This window comes from Eriocheir sinensis, chromosome 49, assembly GCF_024679095.1.
Source record: "Eriocheir sinensis breed Jianghai 21 chromosome 49, ASM2467909v1, whole genome shotgun sequence".
In the NCBI taxonomy this organism is placed as follows: domain Eukaryota; kingdom Metazoa; phylum Arthropoda; class Malacostraca; order Decapoda; family Varunidae; genus Eriocheir; species Eriocheir sinensis.
Window position 1 is genome coordinate 8325274 of NC_066557.1, and position 20546 is coordinate 8345819.

Here is a 20546-nt window from a genome sequence, read left to right on the forward strand (position 1 = left end):
GAACTAGTCAAGCGAGCCAAGAACGAGTTCCGGGGTTCAAGCCGCCGCTAACGCCAAACACAACATAAACACTCCGGGGCGGGCGGGACCATGAGCCCCCACCTGGAAGAGGGAAGAAGCCGAGGGGCATCATGTCGGCCCCCCAAGAGAGAATGCGCAACAGGCACAAGTAAGGGAAAAAAAAAAAAATAAATAAATAAAATAAGCCAGCGCTTCAAGAGAGCCACAGGTGTTTGGATCGTGTCAGGTGTGTGAGGCCATGAACCAAGTCACTGGTCTGTAAGATCCACATGTATTGAAGTTTAAGTTTTAGTTGTAAGATCATAAGAAAAGTGCAATGAACTTAGACTCGAGGCACTTAAGAGGGATATTAAGAGAGGGCAAACCAGTGTGATATAGAAAAAGGAGGAGAAGGGAATGATAATGTGCAATGATTTAGCATGACGGACAAGAGTGAGGGAATGTGTGTACAGGTTTAGCATGACGGACAAGAGTGAGGGAATGTGTGTACAGGTTCAGCATGGCGGACAAGAGTGAGGGAAGGTGTGTACACGCTTAGCGTTCTCTTATATAGCAAATAAGGCAGTTCGAGGGGAGTGAAGGGATATGCACAGATTGAGTGTGGGTGACATAGTTCAGTCTGTTCCTGCATGTGATGAGGAGTCGAGGTTACCAAAAGTTTCATATAGCATGGCAGCGTAGTGCATAACAATGATGAGTTTTGTCATTAAATCACTCGACGGATTGGCCTGCCCCACGGTGTTATGGACTTGCTCAGCACAGGTATATAGTACATTCTCGATATCTATGCAGGTGGACAAAGGTTTAACCCCTTGACCGCGGATTTCCTACAAGAAGACCTCACCAAGCTACAGGAATGGAACAAAAAGTGGCTGCTACAATTCAATGAGGAAAAATATAAAGTCCTGCACCTTGGGAGAGGATATCCAGCACACCAGTACCACATGGGGAGCACTCCACTATCCACCACAGAGGCAGAGAAGGATCTGGGACTCTATGTTACCAGGCTACCAGTGAAAGCCGAATCCGTGCCAATCGCAGCGGACGGGTTAAAACTTGTGCTCCCTATCTTACTGTGGTGGCTGTTAGACCTGAACATTGAATAGTGATTTGGAGGGATGTGTCGATGCCGTTGCTATCATGTGGCTCTGCAGGGTCACGGGGTATTAGTGTTTAGTTATGAATGAAAACACTCGAGAAACAACAACAAAATAGATTCGTGTTGAGGAAGGAATAAAAACAAGAAAACAAACCAAAAAAACATCATACCCCCCAAAACACTAAGGGTTTGGAATTAATTAAAAAAAAATCATTGTAACCCTTAAAATATTAGTTTAGGATAAATTAAAACACTTGAATAACTTAACAAAACCAGTGCAAAAGCTTTATTCTAGTACAAACAAACAAACAGAGGCAGCGTTGTCTCCTAAAACACTAATTTAAATGTAAAAACAAAGAATGCAATTATTTGAACTTTGAATCCAAGCAAATTCTGGCACTTTTTTACTCTTATTTGATAGACTGAGGTTGGTTGAAGGTTTGGCAGTAGCAGTAATAGTGGCAGTAGTAATTGTGGTAGTAGTAGTGGTAGTGATAGTAGTAGTAGTAGTAGTAGGAGAGAAACCCATCACCACTACCTAACCCCTTAGCACACTCATCACCACCATCACCATCACCCAAACACCTTCACCATCACCACCACTCCTACACCCATCCCCACCCACCTCCTCACACCACCACCACCACACACACACACCATACGCATCACCACCATCACCACCAACTATTCTACCCACCACACCACCACCACCACCACAACCACCACCCATCATCACCAATCTAGAAATACCCCACGTCACCACCCACACCTGCCATGCCACCACCGCCGCCGCCGCCAATCACACCACCGGGCTGCTGGCTGACACACAGGGGGCTCTTATCCATCAGGCAATCCTCGTCGATCATATAAAAGTAATGGGTGTAGGAGAGCGCCGCGCAGAAGCCTCGAGAGCTCTGTTCCGGGGCCTGGCGGTAGTGGTAGCATTTAGCACTGTTGGCTTCGCGTGTGCCGTGGGTGGCGGTGGTGATGTTGCGAGCCTGGCACTCCTCGAAACGCCTGTGTGGAGTGACGGGAGTTAGGTGGGGCAGTGGAGGGGATGAGATGGATGAAGATAAGTAAAAGATGGAAGAGGGATATCCGGGGTAATGGATGAGAGGGTTCTGGATATCTAATGGGCCTGGCACCTCTCAAACCTCCTGTATGTGGAGTGACGGAAAGTGGATTAAAGTGAATAGGTCGATAGCGGAGTGATTAAAATGACATATAACACAGACAGACAGATAGACACAGACTGGCAGCCAACCAACCAGACAGACAGACAGACAAAGAAAGTGGACAGATGTGAGAGAGAGAGAGAGAGAGAGAGAGAGAGAGAGAGAGAGAGAGAGAGAGAGAGAGAGAGAGAGAGAGAGAGAGAGAGAGAGAGAGAGAGAGAGAGAGAGAGAGAGAGAGATGAATAAATGACGGAAGGAAGGCAAATAGGAGATACATACATACATACATACAGACAGACAGACAGACAGACAAACAGACACAAACAGACAGACAAAAAAAAAATTGAGATGAGAAAAAAAAGAGAGAGAGGAACAGATGAATAGATGACAGACAGACAGACAGACAGACAGACAGCCCTAAGCCCACTCACCTGACCGCCCAGTAGGGGGAGCCCAGCGTCATGGGGGTGTCGTCCAGCCAAGCCCAACCGCGCCCCTTCTCTCTCTGCCGCCCCCCTAGCCAGAAGTCGCTCGTCAACTCTGGAATAGGGGGGTAGGGGAGGTTAATCTCTCTCTCTCTCTCTCTCTCTCATCCGTTTGCTGTATCTGTTTATATGTTTCGTTCATTAATTTTTTTTTATTTTTTAGTTTCTCCTTTTTATCTTCTCTTATTACTCTTTCTCTCTCCTAGTTGCATGTTTATTAATTAAGTTATTTTATTTATATCTAATTCTTTCCTTTTTTTTCTCTCTCTCTCTCTCTCTCTCCTATTTGTTTATTTACTAGTTTCATTTTTTTTTATTCTCTTCCTTTCTCTTTTACTTTTTCTCTATCTACTTATTCTACTATCTGTCTATCTTTCTATTTGTCTGCCTACCTACCTATCTATCTACCTGTCTACAAAGCAATAGTATGGGCAGAAACAGCAACTTTTTCTCATTTTCTTTGATACGCCATCACCGTTTTCTTTCTCCTTTTGATAGCTATAACTCCACCATTCTCCTATATCTCCTCCTCCTCCTTCTACTACTACTACTACTACTACTACTACTACTACTACTACTACTACTACTACTACTACTACTACTACTACCACCATCACCACTACTCCCACCACTACCACCACCACCACCACCACCATTAACCCCCACTACCACCACCCCCACTAACAACACCACTCCTCCGCAGGTACTGACGATGCTCCTGAAGGTGATTGATGACGGTGGTGAAGTGCGTGATGCTCTTGAAGGTCAACAGATCCCCGCCCAGCACCCTGCAGAAGGCCCGCGCCTCGCCCCAGCTCACCTGTAGGGCAGTGAGACAGGTGGGTGGAGAGGGATAGGAGGGAAGGAAAGAAGGAGGGGAATAATTGAGGAGAAAGGGGTTGTGATAGATATTTATAATAGTTAGTTAGAGAATATAATAGAGTTTTAAGGTGGGTAGGTAAGTAGGAAGGTTGGGAGGGTAAGGAAGTGGATAGTTAGGGAAATGGGTAGGTAGGGAAGGAAGGGTTTAAACAGATGTATAGTTAAGTAGAGAGAGAGAGAGAGAGAGAGAGAGAGAGAGAGAGAGAGAGAGAGAGAGAGAGAGAGAGAGAGAGAGAGAGAGAGAGAGAGAGAGAGAGAGGTTATAGGTAGTGAGAAAGGTAGGTAGGGAGAGAGGGAAGAAAGGAAAGGAGGGAGGGATGTATTACGATAGATGTGTAGTTAGGTAGAAAGGTAGGAATTTAGGTAGATATATAGATAGATAGATAAAGAATGGAGGGAAGGGAAAAGGGAGGTAGGGATGGGTTATGCTTGATGAATAGTGGAATTGAGAGAGGAAGGGAGATAGGTAAATAGGTAGATAAATAGAGGAAGAGAGGAAGGTTAACTTGTTGGTCTTTCATTTTCTCTCACACACACAAACGTGAACAAACAGAAAAGGAAAGAAAAGCAAAACACTTACCCCAGACTCAACACCCAGTAACCCCTATTTCCCTTTCCTTCCTCTTGCTCGTGGTCCTCCTCCTCCTCCTCCTCCTCCACCACCCCCACCTGTCCCCCCCCCCCCTCACCTTGCCCACGGAGAAGACGGACAGGCATTGGTCGCCCACGAGCGTGAACATCTCGGGGCAGTCAGGGTGGCTGACGGTGTGGTTGATCTTGGCCACCAGGTCCTCGCCCAGCTCCTCACTGCGCCGCCAGCTGGGGTCTGCGGGGGAGGGAAGGGAGAGTAAAGGAAGGGTGAGAGGGGAGCGGGGTGGGTGGGTTGAGGGGAGCGCAGAGTGTGTGTTAAGGGAGAGTTTGGTGAGAGGAATATGTTCAGTGAGAGAGGGAAGTTGTGGGGCTGCGGGGGAGGGGCGGGGAGGGTAAAGGGAAAGTAGAGAAAGGGGAGTGTTAAGTGGGTAGGGGGAGTAAGGGGGAGTGGTAAGTGGCAAAGGGGAGAGTGTTAGTGAGTAAAGAGCGAGTGTTGGGGGAGTAAGGGAAGTAAGGGGAGAGTGTTAAGTAAGGAGGGTAAGAGGGGGAGTGTTAAGGGAGTAAGGGGGGAGTGTTAAGGGAGTAAGGGGGGGAGTGTAAAGGGAGTAAAGGGGTTAAGGGGAGAATGTTAATAAAGGAAGAGTAAAGAAATAATAAGCTAGAGAAAGATGAGGTTTGGATCTTAGTGATTGTAGATTATTATTTTTTTTTTACTTTTGTCTTTTTTTTTGTGTGTGTGTGAAGTTTTTTTTTATTGTGTGTTTTCTTGGATTTGTTTGTGTGTGTGAGAGAGGAAAGGGAAAATAAAGAGGAAAATAGAGAGAAGAAAAGGAAGATAGAGGAGGAGGAGGAAGAGGACGAGTTTTTTTTATTCTCATTCATTCATTCATTCATTCTTTTTTTCTTCCATTTATTTATTCATTCATTCTTTCTTTCTTTCTTTCTTTCTTACATTTATTCATTCATTCATTCATTCATTCTTTTTTTCTTCCATTTATTTATTCATTCATTCTTTCTTTCTTTCTTTCTTTCTTACATTTATTCATTCATTCATTCTTTCTTTCTTTCTTTCTTTCTTACATTTATTCATTCATTCATTCATTCATTCTTTTTTTCTTCCATTTATTTATTCATTCATTCATTCTTCCGTTTATTCATTCATTCATTCATTCTTCCATTCATTCTTCCATTCATTCATTCATTCATTCATTTATTCTTCCACTTATTCATTCATTCTTCCATTCATTCTTCCATTCATTCATTCATTCATTCATTCATTTATTCTTCCACTTATTCATTCATTCTTCCATTCATTCTTCCATTCATTCATTCATTCATTCATTCATTTATTCTTCCACTTATTCATTCATTCATTCATTCTTTCATTTATTCATTCATTCTTCCATTTATTCATTTACTCATTAATTCTTCCATTTATTCCTTCCTTCCTTCATTCATTCATTCTTTCATTTATTCATTTATCTATTTATATTCATCGGCATTTTTCCATAGTCTCACCTGGAGCATTGTCCGCCGCGATGAAAATGGACGAAAACTTCTGAATCGTGTTGTCGTTCAGCACCTGGAAAGCATGAAGACATTAGCAGTGAACGAAGCATTGAGAGAAAATTGGCACCGAACGAAATGATAAGAGAAAAACGTTTAATTAGCACAGAACGAAATGATTAGTGAAAAACGTTTAATTAGCACCGAACGAAATGATAAGAGAAAAACGTTTAATTAGCACCGAACGAAATGATAAGAGAAAAACGTTTAATTAGCACCGAACGAAATGATAAGAGAAAAACGTTTAATTAGCACTGAACGAAATGATTAGAGAAAAACGTTTAATTAGCACCGAACGAAATGATAAGAGAAAAACGTTTAATTAGCACCGAGCGAAATGATGAGAGAAAAACGTTTAATTAGCACCGAACGAAATGATAAGAGAAAAACGTTTAATTAGCACCGAACGAAATGATGAGAGAAAAACGTTTAATTAGCACCGAACGAAATTATTAGAGAAAAACGTTTAATTAGCACCGAACGAAATGATAAGAGAAAAACGTTTAATTAGCACCGAACGAAATGATAAGAGAAAAACGTTTAATTAGCACCGAACGAAATGATAAGAGAAAAACGTTTAATTAGCACCGAACGAAATGATGAGAGAAAAACGTTTAATTAGCACCGAACGAAATGATTAGAGAAAAACGTTTAATTAGCACCGAACGAAATGATAAGAGAAAAACGTTTAATTAGCACAGAACGAAATGATCAGAGAAAAACGTTTAATTAGCACCGAACGAAATGATAAGAGAAAAACGTTTAATTAGCACAGAACGAAATGATCAGAGAAAAACGTTTAATTAGCACCGAACGAAATGATAAGAGAAAAACGTTTAATTAGCACAGAACGAAATGATCAGAGAAAAACGTTTAATTAGCACCGAACGAAATGATTAGAGAAAAACGTTTAATTAGCACCGAACGAAATGATAAGAGAAAAATGTTTAATTAGCACCGAACGAAATAATAAGAGAAAAACGTTTAATTAGCACCGAACGAAATGATAGAGAAAAACGTTTAATTAGCACCGAACGAAATGATAAGAGAAAAATGTTTAATTAGCACCGAACGAAATGATAGAGAAAAACGTTTAATTAGCACCGAACGAAATGATAAGAGAAAAATGTTTAATTAGCACCGAACGAAATGATAGAGAAAAACGTTTAATTAGCACCGAACGAAATGATGAGAGAAAAACGTTTAATTAGCACCGAACGAAATGATAAGAGAAAAACGTTTAATTAGCACCGAACGAAATGATAAGAGAAAAACGTTTAATTAGCACCGAACGAAATTATTAGAAAAAACGTTTAATTAGCACCGAACGAAATGATAGAGAAAAACGTTTAATTAGCACCGAACGAAATTATTAGAGAAAAACGTTTAATTAGCACCGAACGAAATTATTAGAAAAAACGTTTAATTAGCACCGAACGAAATGATAGAGAAAAACGTTTAATTAGCACCGAACGAAATGATAGAGAAAAACGTTTAATTAGCACCGAACGAAATTATTAGAAAAAACGTTTAATTAGCACCGAACGAAATTATTAGAAAAAACGTTTAATTAGCACCGAACGAAATGATAGAGAAAAACGTTAGATTAGCACAGAACGAAATGATCAGAGAAAAACGTTTAATTAGCACCGAACGAAATTATAAGAGAAAAACGTTTAATTAGCACCGAACGAAATGATAGAGAAAAACGTTTAATTAGCACCGAACGAAATTATAAGAGATAAACGTTTAATTAGCACCGAACGAAATGATCAGAGAAAAACGTTTAATTAGCACCGAACGAAATGATAAGAGAAAAACGTTTAATTAGCACCGAACGAAATGATAAGAGAAAAACGTTTAATTAGCACCGAACGAAATGATCAGAGAAAAACGTTTAATTAGCACCGAACGAAATGATCAGAGAAAAACGTTTAATTAGCACAGAACGAAGTGATAAGAGAAAAACGTTTAATTAGCACCGAACGAAATGATAGAGAAAAACGTTTAATTAGCACAGAACGAAATGATAGAGAAAAACGTTTAATTAGCACCGAACGAAATTATAAGAGAAAAACGTTTAATTAGCACCGAACGAAATGATAAGAGAAAAACGTTTGATAAGCACAGAACGAAATGATAAGAGAGAAACGTTTAATTTGCACCGAACGAAATGATCAGAGAAAAACGTTTAATTTGCACCGAACGAAATGATAAGAGAAAAACGTTTAATTAGCACCGAACGAAATGATAAGAGAAAAACGTTTAATTTGCACCGAACGAAATGATAAGAGAAAAACGTTTAATTAGCACCGAACGAAATGATAAGAGAAAAACGTTTAATTTGCACCGAACGAAATGATAAGAGAAAAACGTTTAATTATCACAGAACGAAATGATCAGAGAAAACGTTTAATTCGCACCGAACGAAATGATAAGAGAAAAACGTTTAATTTGCACCGAACGAAATGATAAGAGAAAAACGTTTAATTTGCACCGAACGAAATGATCAGAGAAAAACGTTTAATTTGCACCGAACGAAATGATAAGAGAAAAACGTTTAATTAGCACAGAACGAAATGATAAGAGAAAAACGTTTAATTAGCACCGAACGAAATGATAAGAGAAAGACGTTTAATAAGCATCGAACGAAATTATTAAAAAAAAACGTTTAATTAGCACCGAACGAAATGATAGAGAAAAACGTTTAATTAGCACCGAACGAAATGATAAGAGAAAAACGTTTAATTAGCACCGAACGAAATTATAAGAGAAAAACGTTTAATTAGCACAGAACGAAATGATAAGAGAAAAACGTTTAATTTGCACCGAACGAAATGATAAGAGAAAAACGTTTAATTTGCACCGAACGAAATGATAAGAGAAAAACGTTTAATTAGCACCGAACGAAATGATAAGAGAAAAACGTTTAATTTGCACCGAACGAAATGATAAGAGAAAAACGTTTAATTAGCACCGAACGAAATGATACGAGAAAAACGTTTAATTAGCACCGAACGAAACGATAAGAGAAAAACGTTTAATTAGCACCGAACGAAATGATAAGAGAAAAACGTTTAATTAGCACAGAACGAAATTATTAGAGAAAAACGTTTAATTAGCACCGAACGAAATTATTAGAGAAAAATGTTTAATTAGCACCGAACGAAATGATAAGAGAAAAACGTTTAATTAGCACCGAACGAAATGATAAGAGAAAAACGTTTAATTAGCACCGAACGAAATGATAAGAGAAAAACGTTTAATTAGCACCGAACGAAATGATAAGAGAAAAACGTTTAATTAGCACCGAACGAAATGATAGAGAAAAACGTTTAATTAGCACCGAACGAAATGATAAGAGAAAAACGTTTAATTAGCACCGAACGAAATGATGAGAAAAACGTTTAATTAGCACCGAACGAAATGATAAGAGAAAAACGTTTAATTAGCACAGAACGAAATGATAAGAGAAAAACGTTTAATTAGCACAGAACGAAATGATTAGAGAAAAACGTTTAATTAGCACAGAACGAAATGATTAGAGAAAAACGTTTAATTAGCACCGAACGAAATGATAAGAGAAAAACGTTTAATTAGCACCGAATGAAATGATAAGAGAAAAACGTTTAATTAGCACAGAACGAAATGATAAGAGAAAAACGTTTAATTAGCACCGAACGAAATGATGAGAGAAAAACGTTTAATTAACACCGAACGAAATGATTAGAGAAAAACGTTTAATTAGCACAGAACGAAATGATAGAGAAAAACGTTAGATTAGCACCGAACGAAATGATAAGAGAAAAACGTTTAATTAACACCGAACGAAATGATTAGAGAAAAACGTTTAATTAGCACCGAACGAAATGATAGAGAAAAACGTTAGATTTGCACCGAACGAAATGATAGAGAAAAACGTTAGATTAGCACCGAACGAAATGATAGAGAAAAACGTTAGATTAGCACCGAACGAAATGATAGAGAAAAACGTTTAATTTGCACCGAACGAAATGATAAGAGAAAAACGTTTAATTAGCACAGAACGAAATGATAAGAGAAAAACGTTTAATTAGCACCGAACGAAATGATGAGAGAAAAATGTTTAATTAGCACCGAACGAAATGATACGAGAAAAACGTTTAATTAGCACCGAACGAAATGATTAGAGAAAAACGTTTAATTAGCACAGAACGAAATGATAAGAGAAAAACGTTTAATTAGGACCGAACGAAATGATAAGAGAAAAACGTTTAATTAGCACCGAACGAAGTGATAAGAGAAAAACGTTTAATTAGCACAGAACGAAGTGATAAGAGAAAAACGTTTAATTAGCACCGAACGAAATGATTAGAGAAAAACGGTTAAATAGCACCGAACGAAATGATAAGAGAAAAACGTTTAATTAGCACCGAACGAAATGATAAGAGAAAAACGTTTAATTAGCACCGAACGAAATTATTAGAGAAAAACGTTTAATTAGCACCGAACGAAATGATAAGAGAAAAACGTTTAATTAGGACCGAACGAAATGATAAGAGAAAAACGTTTAATTAGCACCGAACGAAGTGATAAGAGAAAAACGTTTAATTAGCACAGAACGAAGTGATAAGAGAAAAACGTTTAATTAGCACCGAACGAAATGATTAGAGAAAAACGGTTAAATAGCACCGAACGAAATGATAAGAGAAAAACGTTTAATTAGCACCGAACGAAATGATAAGAGAAAAACGTTTAATTAGCACCGAACGAAATTATTAGAGAAAAACGTTTAATTAGCACCGAACGAAATGATAAGAGAAAAACGTTTAATTAGCACCGAACGAAATGATAAGAGAAAAACGTTTAATTAGCACCGAACGAAATGATGAGAGAAAAACGTTTAATTAGCACCGAACGAAATTATAAGAGAAAAACGTTTAATTAGCACCGAACGAAATGATCAGAGAAAAACGTTTAATTAGCACCGAACGAAATGATAAGAGAAAAACGTTTAATTAGCACAGAACGAAATGATAAGAGAAAAACGTTTAATTAGCACCGAACGAAATGATGAGAGAAAAACGTTTAATTAGCACCGAACGAAATTATAAGAGAAAAACGTTTAATTAGCACCGAACGAAATGATCAGAGAAAAACGTTTAATTAGCACCGAACGAAATGATAAGAGAAAAACGTTTAATTAGCACCGAACGAAATGATAAGAGAAAAACGTTTAATTAGCACCGAACGAAATGATGAGAGAAAAACGTTTAATTAGCACCTAACGAAATGATTAGAGAAAAACGTTTAATTAGCACCGAACGAAATGATAAGAGAAAAACGTTTAATTAGCACAGAACGAAATGATCAGAGAAAAACGTTTAATTAGCACCGAACGAAATGATAAGAGAAAAACGTTTAATTAGCACAGAACGAAATGATCAGAGAAAAACGTTTAATTAGCACCGAACGAAATGATAAGAGAAAAACGTTTAATTAGCACAGAACGAAATGATCAGAGAAAAACGTTTAATTAGCACCGAACGAAATGATTAGAGAAAAACGTTTAATTAGCACCGAACGAAATGATAAGAGAAAAATGTTTAATTAGCACCGAACGAAATAATAAGAGAAAAACGTTTAATTAGCACCGAACGAAATGATGAGAGAAAAACGTTTAATTAGCACCGAACGAAATGATAAGAGAAAAACGTTTAATTAGCACCGAACGAAATGATAAGAGAAAAACGTTTAATTAGCACCGAACGAAATGATAAGAAAAAACGTTTAATTAGCACAGAACGAAATGATAAGAGAAAAACGTTTAATTAGCACCGAACGAAATGATAAGAGAAAAACGTTTAATTAGCACTGAACGAAATGATAAGAGAAAAACGTTTAATTAGCACCGAACGAAATGATAAGAGAAAAACGTTTAATTAGCACCGAACGAAATGATAAGAGAAAAACGTTTAATTAGCACTGAACGAAATGATTAGAGAAAAACGTTTAATTAGCACCGAACGAAATTATAAGAGAAAAACGTTTAATTAGCACAGAACGAAATGATAAGAGAAAAACGTTTAATTAGCACAGAACGAAATGATAAGAGAAAAACGTTTAATTAGCACCGAACGAAATGATAAGAGAAAAACGTTTAATTAGCACTGAACGAAATGATTAGAGAAAAACGTTTAATTAGCACCGAACGAAATGATCAGAGAAAAACGTTTAATTAGCACCGAACGAAATTATTAGAGAAAAACGTTTAATTAGCACCGAACGAAATGATAAGAGAAAAACGTTTAATTAGCACCGAACGAAATGATAAGAGAAAAACGTTTAATTAGCACCGAACGAAATGATGAGAGAAAAACGTTTAATTAGCACCGAACGAAATGATAAGAGAAAAACGTTTAATTAGCACCGAACGAAATGATAAGAGAAAAACGTTTAATTAGCACCGAACGAAATTATTAGAGAAAAACGTTTAATTAGCACCGAACGAAATGATAAGAGAAAACGTTTAATTAGCACCGAACGAAATGATGAGAGAAAACGTTTAATTAGCACTGAACGAAATTATTAGAAAAACGATTCATTAGCACCGAACGAAATTATTAGAGAAAAACGTTTAATTAGCACCGAACGAAATGATAAGAGAAAAACGTTTAATTAGCACCGAACGAAATGATGAGAGAAAAACGTTTAATTAGCACCGAACGAAATTATTAGAGAAAAACGTTTAATTAGCACCGAACGAAATGATAAGAGAAAAACGTTTAATTAGCACCGAACGAAATGATGAGAGAAAAACGTTTAATTAGCACCGAACGAAATGATAAGAGAAAAACGTTTAATTAGCACCGAACGAAATGATAAGAGAAAAACGTTTAATTAGCACCGAACGAAATGATAAGAGAAAAACGTTTAATTAGCACCGAACGAAATGATGAGAGAAAAACGTTTAATTAGCACCGAACGAAATGATACGAGAAAAACGTTTAATTAGCACCGAACGAAATGATGAGAGAAAAACGTTTAATTAGCACCGAACGAAATGATAAGAGAAAAACGTTTAATTAGCAGAGAACGAAATGATGAGAGAAAAACGTTTAATTAGCACCGAACGAAATTATTAGAGAAAAACGTTTAATTAGCACCGAACGAAATGATGAGAGAAAAACGTTTAATTAGCACCGAACGAAATTATTAGAGAAAAACGTTTAATTAGCACCGAACGAAATTATTAGAGAAAAACGTTTAATTAGCACCGAACGAAATTATTAGAGAAAAACGTTTAATTAGCACCGAACGAAATGATAGAGAAAAACGTTAGATTAGCACCGAACGAAATGATTAGAGAAAAACGTTTAATTAGCACAGAACGAAATGATAGAGAAAAACGTTTGATTAGCACCGAACGAAATGATCAGAGAAAAACGTTTAATTAACACCGAACGAAATTATAATAGAAAAACGTTTAATTAGCACCGAACGAAATGATAAGAGAAAAACGTTTAATTAGCACCGAACGAAATTATTAGAGAAAAACGTTTAATTAGCACCGAACGAAATTATTAGAAAAAAACGTTTAATTAGCACAGAACGAAATGATAGAGAAAAACGTTAGATTAGCACCCAGCGAAATATGAGGAAAGAAAAAACAGATTAATGTCGAACGAAAAATTAAGAGAAAATGCAAATTACCGCCGAATCATAATAAAAAAAAACATTAGCAGGACGATATATTACGAAAACAAAAAATAGCGAAGAATATTAATTGAGAGGAAACAAATTAAGAGAGGATTACATACCACAGATTAACACATGTTTTGAGACGGACTGAACACATTTTTGAGACACATTGAACACATTTACTGAGACACATTGAACACATTTACTGAGACATATTGAACACATTTACTGAGACATATTGAACACATTTACTGAGACATATTGAACACATTTACTGAGACACATTGAACACATGTTTTGGGACGGACTGAACACATTTTTGAGACACATTGAACACATGTTTTGGGACGGACTGAACACATTTTTGAGACACATTGAACACATTTACTGAGACACATTGAACACATTTACTGAGACACATAGAACACATTTTTTGGAGACACATAGAACACATTTTTTGAGACACAACACATTTTTGAGAGACATTGAACACATATTTTGAAACACACGGAACACAGATGAGCAAAAATGAACACAGATTAGCAGTAAACGAAGTATTAAAAGAGAGAAAAAAAAAAGTGATTCGTGAAAAGCTTGAAGGGAAAAGATTAGTGCAGATTAACACAGATTGGCACAGATCGACACCAAACATCAGGGTAATAAATTTGTACACGTCGACAGGACATAAAAATTGACATCATTCCCCATCACCACCATCAGGCCTATTCCCACCCTCCCCATTCCCATTTTCTCATTCCCACCCCTGTTCCTACGCCTCATTCCCAGTGCCCCCCATTTCCCAGTCTCCCCACTCCCACTCTCTCCATTCTCATTTTCTCATTCCCACCCCTGTCCTTATTCCTCATTCCCACCCCATTCCCATTGTCCCCATTTCCCAGTCTTCCCATTCCCACCCTCTCCATTCCCATTTTCTCATGCCACCCCTGTTCCTATTCCTCATTCCCACCCCATCATTCCCAGTGCCACCATCACCACCTCCTCCCATTCCCACCCTCTCCATTCCCATTTTCTCATGCCACCCCTGTTCCTATTCCTCATTCCCACCCCATCATTCCCAGTGCCCCCCCATCATTCCCAGTCTCCCCAATCCCACCCCCTCTTCTTATTCTAACCCCATCCATTTCCACCCCCCCCTATTCCCACTCCTCTCATTCCCACCCCACCCATTCCCTATTTCCATTCCTGCCATCTGAACACTTAACTATTAATTCACTACCTCCTCCAACTCCTTAACCCCATTCCCCTTCTCCCCCCATTCTTTACCCCTTAATCACCCCGTCACCCCAGTTTCCTTCACCTCCCATCACCCCATAATTCCTCTCTCTCTCTCTCTCTCTCTCTCTCTCTCTCTCTCTCTCTCTCTCTCTCTCTCTCTCCACTTATCTTTTATCTCCCCATTTCCTTCACCTCCCAATCACCCCTCTCTCCCACTTCTGCCTCCCCTATCACCCCACTTCCTTTCACACCCCAATCACCCCATCCTCACTCCCCATTTCCCTTCATCTCACCCCTCTCTCCCCCATTTCCTTCACCTCCCCAATCACCCCCTCTCCCCCACTTTACTGCGTCTCCCCTATCACCCCACTTCCTTTCACACCCTAATCACCCCATCCTCCCTCACTCCCCACTTCCCTTCATGCCACCTCTCTCTCACCCCACTTCCCTTCACTTCTCCAATCACCCTACTTCCCCTAGCCTCCCCTTTCACTCCCCTCTTCCCTTTACTCCCCCCTCCCCTCTCTCTCGCTCCACTTTTTATTTTCACCCAATCACCCCATCCTTTTACTCCCCACTCTCTTCACCCCTCTCTCTTCTCACCTTCTCTCACCTCCCCAAGCACCCTATTCCCATCACCCCCTTCTCTCTTACTTTCCCATCTCCCCACTTCCCTTCACCCTCCGTCACCCCACTTCCCTTCACCACCCCTCTCTCCCCTCTTTCCTCTCACCTCATTCCCTTCACCCCGACACTCATCCCCTCACTCCCTCACCCCCTTCTTCAGTACCCCTCATAACCCCTCCCCCACCCCCTCTCACCTCATTCCCTTCACCCCGACACTCATTCCCTCACTCCCTCACCCCCTTCTTCAGTACCCCTCATAACCCCTCCCCCACCCCCTCTCACCTTGCATAACTTGGGGTCGACGGGGCCTTCACACGGGGGATCGGTCGTCTGGCAATAGGTCTGCAGCCTGACGCACTCCAGCTCCCCGCCGCGTCGACATGCCACCTCCTCCCGCTCACACCCGTAGTGGCTCTTGAACACCTGTAGAAGGGGAGGAAGGTGTTGGTGGTAGTGTTATCAGCGTTGTTATTATACCTGTCTCCACCTCCTTGAACACCTGGGGAAGGGGAAGAAGGAAGGTGTTGATTGGAGTCTTATAAGTTCATTACGCCTGCAGAAGGGGAGGAAGAAGGGAGGAAGGTGTTGGTGGGAGTGTTTTAAGCTTTCCCTTACCAATAGCTGTCGCCACCTCCTTGAACACCTGGGGAAGGCGAAGAAGGAAGGTGTTGATTGGAGTCTTATAAGTTCATTACGCCTGCAGAAGGGGAGGAAGAAGGGAGGAAGGTGTTGGTGGGAGTGTTTTAAGCTTTCCCTTACCAATAGCTGTCGCCACCTCCTTGAACACCTGGGGAAGGCGAAGAAGGAAGGTGTCGATTGGAGTCTTATAAGTTCATTACGCCTGCAGAAGGGAAGGAAGGAGAAGGGAGGAAGGTGTTGGTGGGAGTGTTTTAAGCCTTCCCTTACCAATAGCTGTTGCCACCTCCTTGAACACCTGGGGAAGGCGAAGAAGGAAGGTGTTGATTGGAGTCTTATAAGTTCGTTACGCCTGCAGAAGGGGAGGAAGAAGGGAGGAAGGTGTTGGTGGGAGTGTTTTAAGCTTTCCCTTACCAATAGCTGTTGCCACCTCCTTGAACACCTGGGGAAGGGGAAGAAGGAAGGTGTTGATTGGAGTCTTATAAGTTCATTACGCCTGCAGAAGGGGAGGAAGAAGGGAGGAAGGTGTTGGTGGGAGTGTTTTAAGCTTTCCCTTACCAATAGCTGTTGCCACCTCCTTGAACACCTGGGGAAGGCGAAGAAGGAAGGTGTCGATTGGAGTCTTATAAGTTCGTTACGCCTGCAGAAGGGGAGGAAGGAGAAGGAAGGAAGGTGTTGGTGGTACTGTTACAAGCCTTCCCTTACTATAATAGACTTCGCGTATTACCAACTCAAAAATCAACGTGTTCCAATCTCTCCTACACTAATAGACTTCGCGTATTACCAACTCAAAAATCAACGTGTTTCAAGCTCTCCTTTACTAATAGCCTTCGCGTATTACCAACTCAAAAATCAACGTGTTCCAATCTCTCCCTTACTAATAGACTTCGCGTATTACCAACTCAAAAATCAACGTGTTCCAAGCTCTCCTACACTAATAGACTTCGCGTATTACCAACTCAAAAATCAACGTGTTCCAAGCTCTCCCTTACTAATAGACTTCGCGTATTACCAACTCAAAAATCAACGTGTTTCAAGCTCTCCTTTACTAATAGACTTCGCGTATTACCAACTCAAAAATCAACGTGTTCCAAGCTCTCCCTTACTAATAGACTTCGCGTATTACCAATTCAAAAATCAACGTGTTCCAAGCTCTATCTCCCATACCAATATACTTCAATTATTACTAACTAAAAAAATCAACGTCCTCGAAGCTTTTTTTTTAACTCACTTATTACCAACTAAAAAAACAGCGTCTTCCAAGCTCTCCCTTACTAATAGATGTCATATTACCAACTCAAACCCCAATATCTGCTTCTAAACAAATGATCTTTCTAAACAGTAGGGCCTCTTAAATACCTGTGCGAAGAGAGGAAAATGTCTTGATGGGGGAGTTAGAAGCTGTGACTAATAGATGTTAATTAGAACTAAGTAAAAAATCGACTTTTACATTTTTTTATAAATAGAATTAAGTAAAAAAAAAACATCTGCTAGTTAGTCCTTGTCTTTCCCAATTAACACTATCTAAAAACATTACATCTATTCTAAACATACCCTATCTCTCTTATTCTTTCTAAATAGTACCACATGTCTTTCTGAACAAAATTTCTTTCTAAACAATGCTAATACAAACACTTGTCTAAATACTTCTCTTTCTAAACCAAATTTCTCTTTTTAAACAGTGCTAATACAAATACTTGTCTAAATACTTCTCTTTCTGAACAAAATTTCTCTTTCTAAACAGTGCTAAAACAAACACTTGTCTTAATACTTCTCTTTCTAAACATAACTTATCTTTCTAAACAGTGCTAAAACAAACACCTGTCTTAATACTTCTCTTTCTAAACCAAATTTCTTTCTAAACAGTGCTAAAACAAATACTTCTCTTAATACTTTTCTTTCTAAACAAAATATCTCTTTCTAAACAGTGCTAAAACAAACACTTCTCTTAATACTTCTCTTTCTGAACAAAATTTCTCTTCCTAAACAGTACTAAAACAAACACTTGTCTAAACACTTCTCTTTCTAAACAAAATTTCTTCCTAAACAGTACTAAAACAAACACTTGTCTAAACACTTCTCTTTCTAAACAAAATTTCTTTCTAAACAGTGCTAAAACAAATACTTCTCTTAATACTTTTCTTTCTAAACAAAATTTCTCTTCCTAAACAGTACTAAAACAAACACTTGTCTAAACACTTCTCTTTCTGAACAAAATTTCTCTTCCTAAACAGTACTAAAACAAACACTTGTCTAAACACTTCTCTTTCTAAACAAAATTTCTTCCTAAACAGTACTAAAACAAACACTTGTCTAAACACTTCTCTTTCTAAACAAAATTTCTTTCTAAACAGTGCTAAAATAAACACTTGTCTAAACACTTCTCTTTCTAAACAAAATTTCTCTTCCTAAACAGTGCTAAAACAAACACTTGTCTAAACACTTCTCTTTCTAAACAAAATTTCTCTTTCTAAACAGTGCTAAAACAAACACCTGTCTTAATACTTCTCTTTCTGAACAAAATTTCTCTTTCTAAACAGTGCTAAAACAAACACTTGTCTAAACACTTCTCTTTCTGAACAAAATTTCTCTTTCTAAACAGTGCTAAAACAAACACTTGTCTAAACACTTCTCTTTCTAAACAAAATTTCTTTCTAAACAGTGCTAAAATAAACACTTGTCTAAACACTTCTCTTTCTAAACAAAATTTCTTTCTAAACAGTGCTAAAACAAACACTTGTCTAAACACTTCTCTTTCTAAACAAAATTTCTCTTCCTAAACAGTGCTAAAACAAACACTTGTCTAAACACTTCTCTTTCTAAACAAAATTTCTTTCTAAACAGTGCTAAAACAAACACTTGTCTAAACACTTCTCTTTCTAAACAAAATTTCTCTTCCTAAACAGTGCTAAAACAAACACTTGTCTAAACACTTCTCTTTCTAAACAAAATTTCTCTTCCTAAACAGTGCTAAAACAAACACTTGTCTAAACACTTCTCTTTCTACACAAAATTTCTTTCTAAACAGTACTAAAACAAACACTTGTCTAAACACTTCTCTTTCTAAACAAAATTTCTTTCTAAACAGTACTAAAACAAACACCTCTTAATACTTCTCTTTCTGAACAAAATTTCTCTTCCTAAACAGTGCTAAAACAAACACTTGTCTAAACACTTCTCTTTCTAAACAAAATTCCTCATTCTAACGGTGCTTATGTCTCTAAACGGTACCTATTATCCCATTACCGGTTTTATAGCTGCCGGAGGGAGGGAGGGAGGGAAGGGTTGTATGCTTCGGGCGTGGTCCAAGCTCTCCCCTCCCAACAAAACCCAATTATTACCAGCACAAAAAAGATAATGTCAGCTTTTAAATGGTTTTCTGCTTTAATTCCACATTCATTTTATTGACAGGGAGGGAGAAGGAAGGGGTATTCGGGCGTGTTTTAAGATCTCCCTCTCACGAGCAGACCAATTATTACCAACACAAAAAAATAATATCAGCTTTTAAATGGTTTTCTGCTTTAATTCCACATTCATTTTATTGACAGGGAGGGCGAAGGAAGGGGTATTCGGGCGTGTTTTAAGTTCCCCCTCTCGAGCAGACCAATTATTAGCAACACAAAAAAATAATATCAGCTTTTAAATGGTTTTCTGCTTTAATTCCACATTCATTTTATTGACAGGGTTTTACGGGCGTGTTTTAAGATCCCCCTCTCGAGCAGACCCAATTATTACCAACACACACAAAAAAAATAATGTCAGCTTTTAAATGGTCTGCTTTAATTCCACATTCATTTTATTGACAGGGCCTTACGGGCGTGTTTTAAGATCCCCCTCACGAGCAAACCAATTATTACCAACTTAAACACCAATGCCATCCCTTTATGAGCGTGTTTTTCAACCTTCTATGAGCTCAGCACCCCTCCACTCAGGTATATGCAGCTCAGCACCCTTTGAACTTGAAGCTTGCATTTAGAACTGGAAAACCCAATCACCGCAGCTGTCACCATCACCACGACCCAGTCCCCATCACCATTCATTCCTTATTACTAACCATTCCATACCACCACCCATTCCCCATCACCACCGCCACCCATTCCCCATCACCACCGCCACCCATTCCCCATCACCACCACCGCCACCCATTCCCCATCACCACCACCGCCACCCATTCCCCATCACCACCGCCACCCATTCACCATCACCACCGCCACCCATTCCCCATCACCACCGCCACCCATTCCCCATCACCACCGCCACCCATTCCCCATCACCACCGCCACCCATTCCCCATGACAACCACCACCCATTTCCCATTACTACCACTCATTCTTCATCACTACCACCCATTCCCCATCACCACCACCGCCACCCATTCCCCATCACCACCGCCACCCATTCCCCATTACAACCACCACCCATTCCCCATCACCACCCCCACCCATTCCCCATGACAACCACCACCCATTCCCCATTACCACCACCACCCATTCCCCATCACCACCCATTCCCCATTACAACCACCACCCATTCCCCATTACCACCACC

The 20546-nt window shown here is 39.1% G+C and overlaps 1 protein-coding gene across 1 annotated transcript in view; it reads right to left on the bottom strand.

Annotated features, from left to right (window-relative positions):
- Window positions 1-1379: 1379 nt before the first annotated feature.
- Window positions 1380-20546, bottom strand: part of LOC126981829 (uncharacterized) — a 21040-nt gene continuing 1873 nt past the window's right edge. Inside the window, exons 3-8 of the mRNA XM_050833403.1 lie at window positions 15645-15785; window positions 5772-5835; window positions 4352-4488; window positions 3492-3600; window positions 2727-2835; window positions 1380-2137 (exon numbers count right to left, since the gene is read on the bottom strand). Coding sequence (XP_050689360.1) covers window positions 1861-2137; window positions 2727-2835; window positions 3492-3600; window positions 4352-4488; window positions 5772-5835; window positions 15645-15785 — 837 coding nt within the window. The 3' untranslated portion in view covers window positions 1380-1860. The remainder of the gene's footprint in view (window positions 2138-2726; window positions 2836-3491; window positions 3601-4351; window positions 4489-5771; window positions 5836-15644; window positions 15786-20546) is intronic.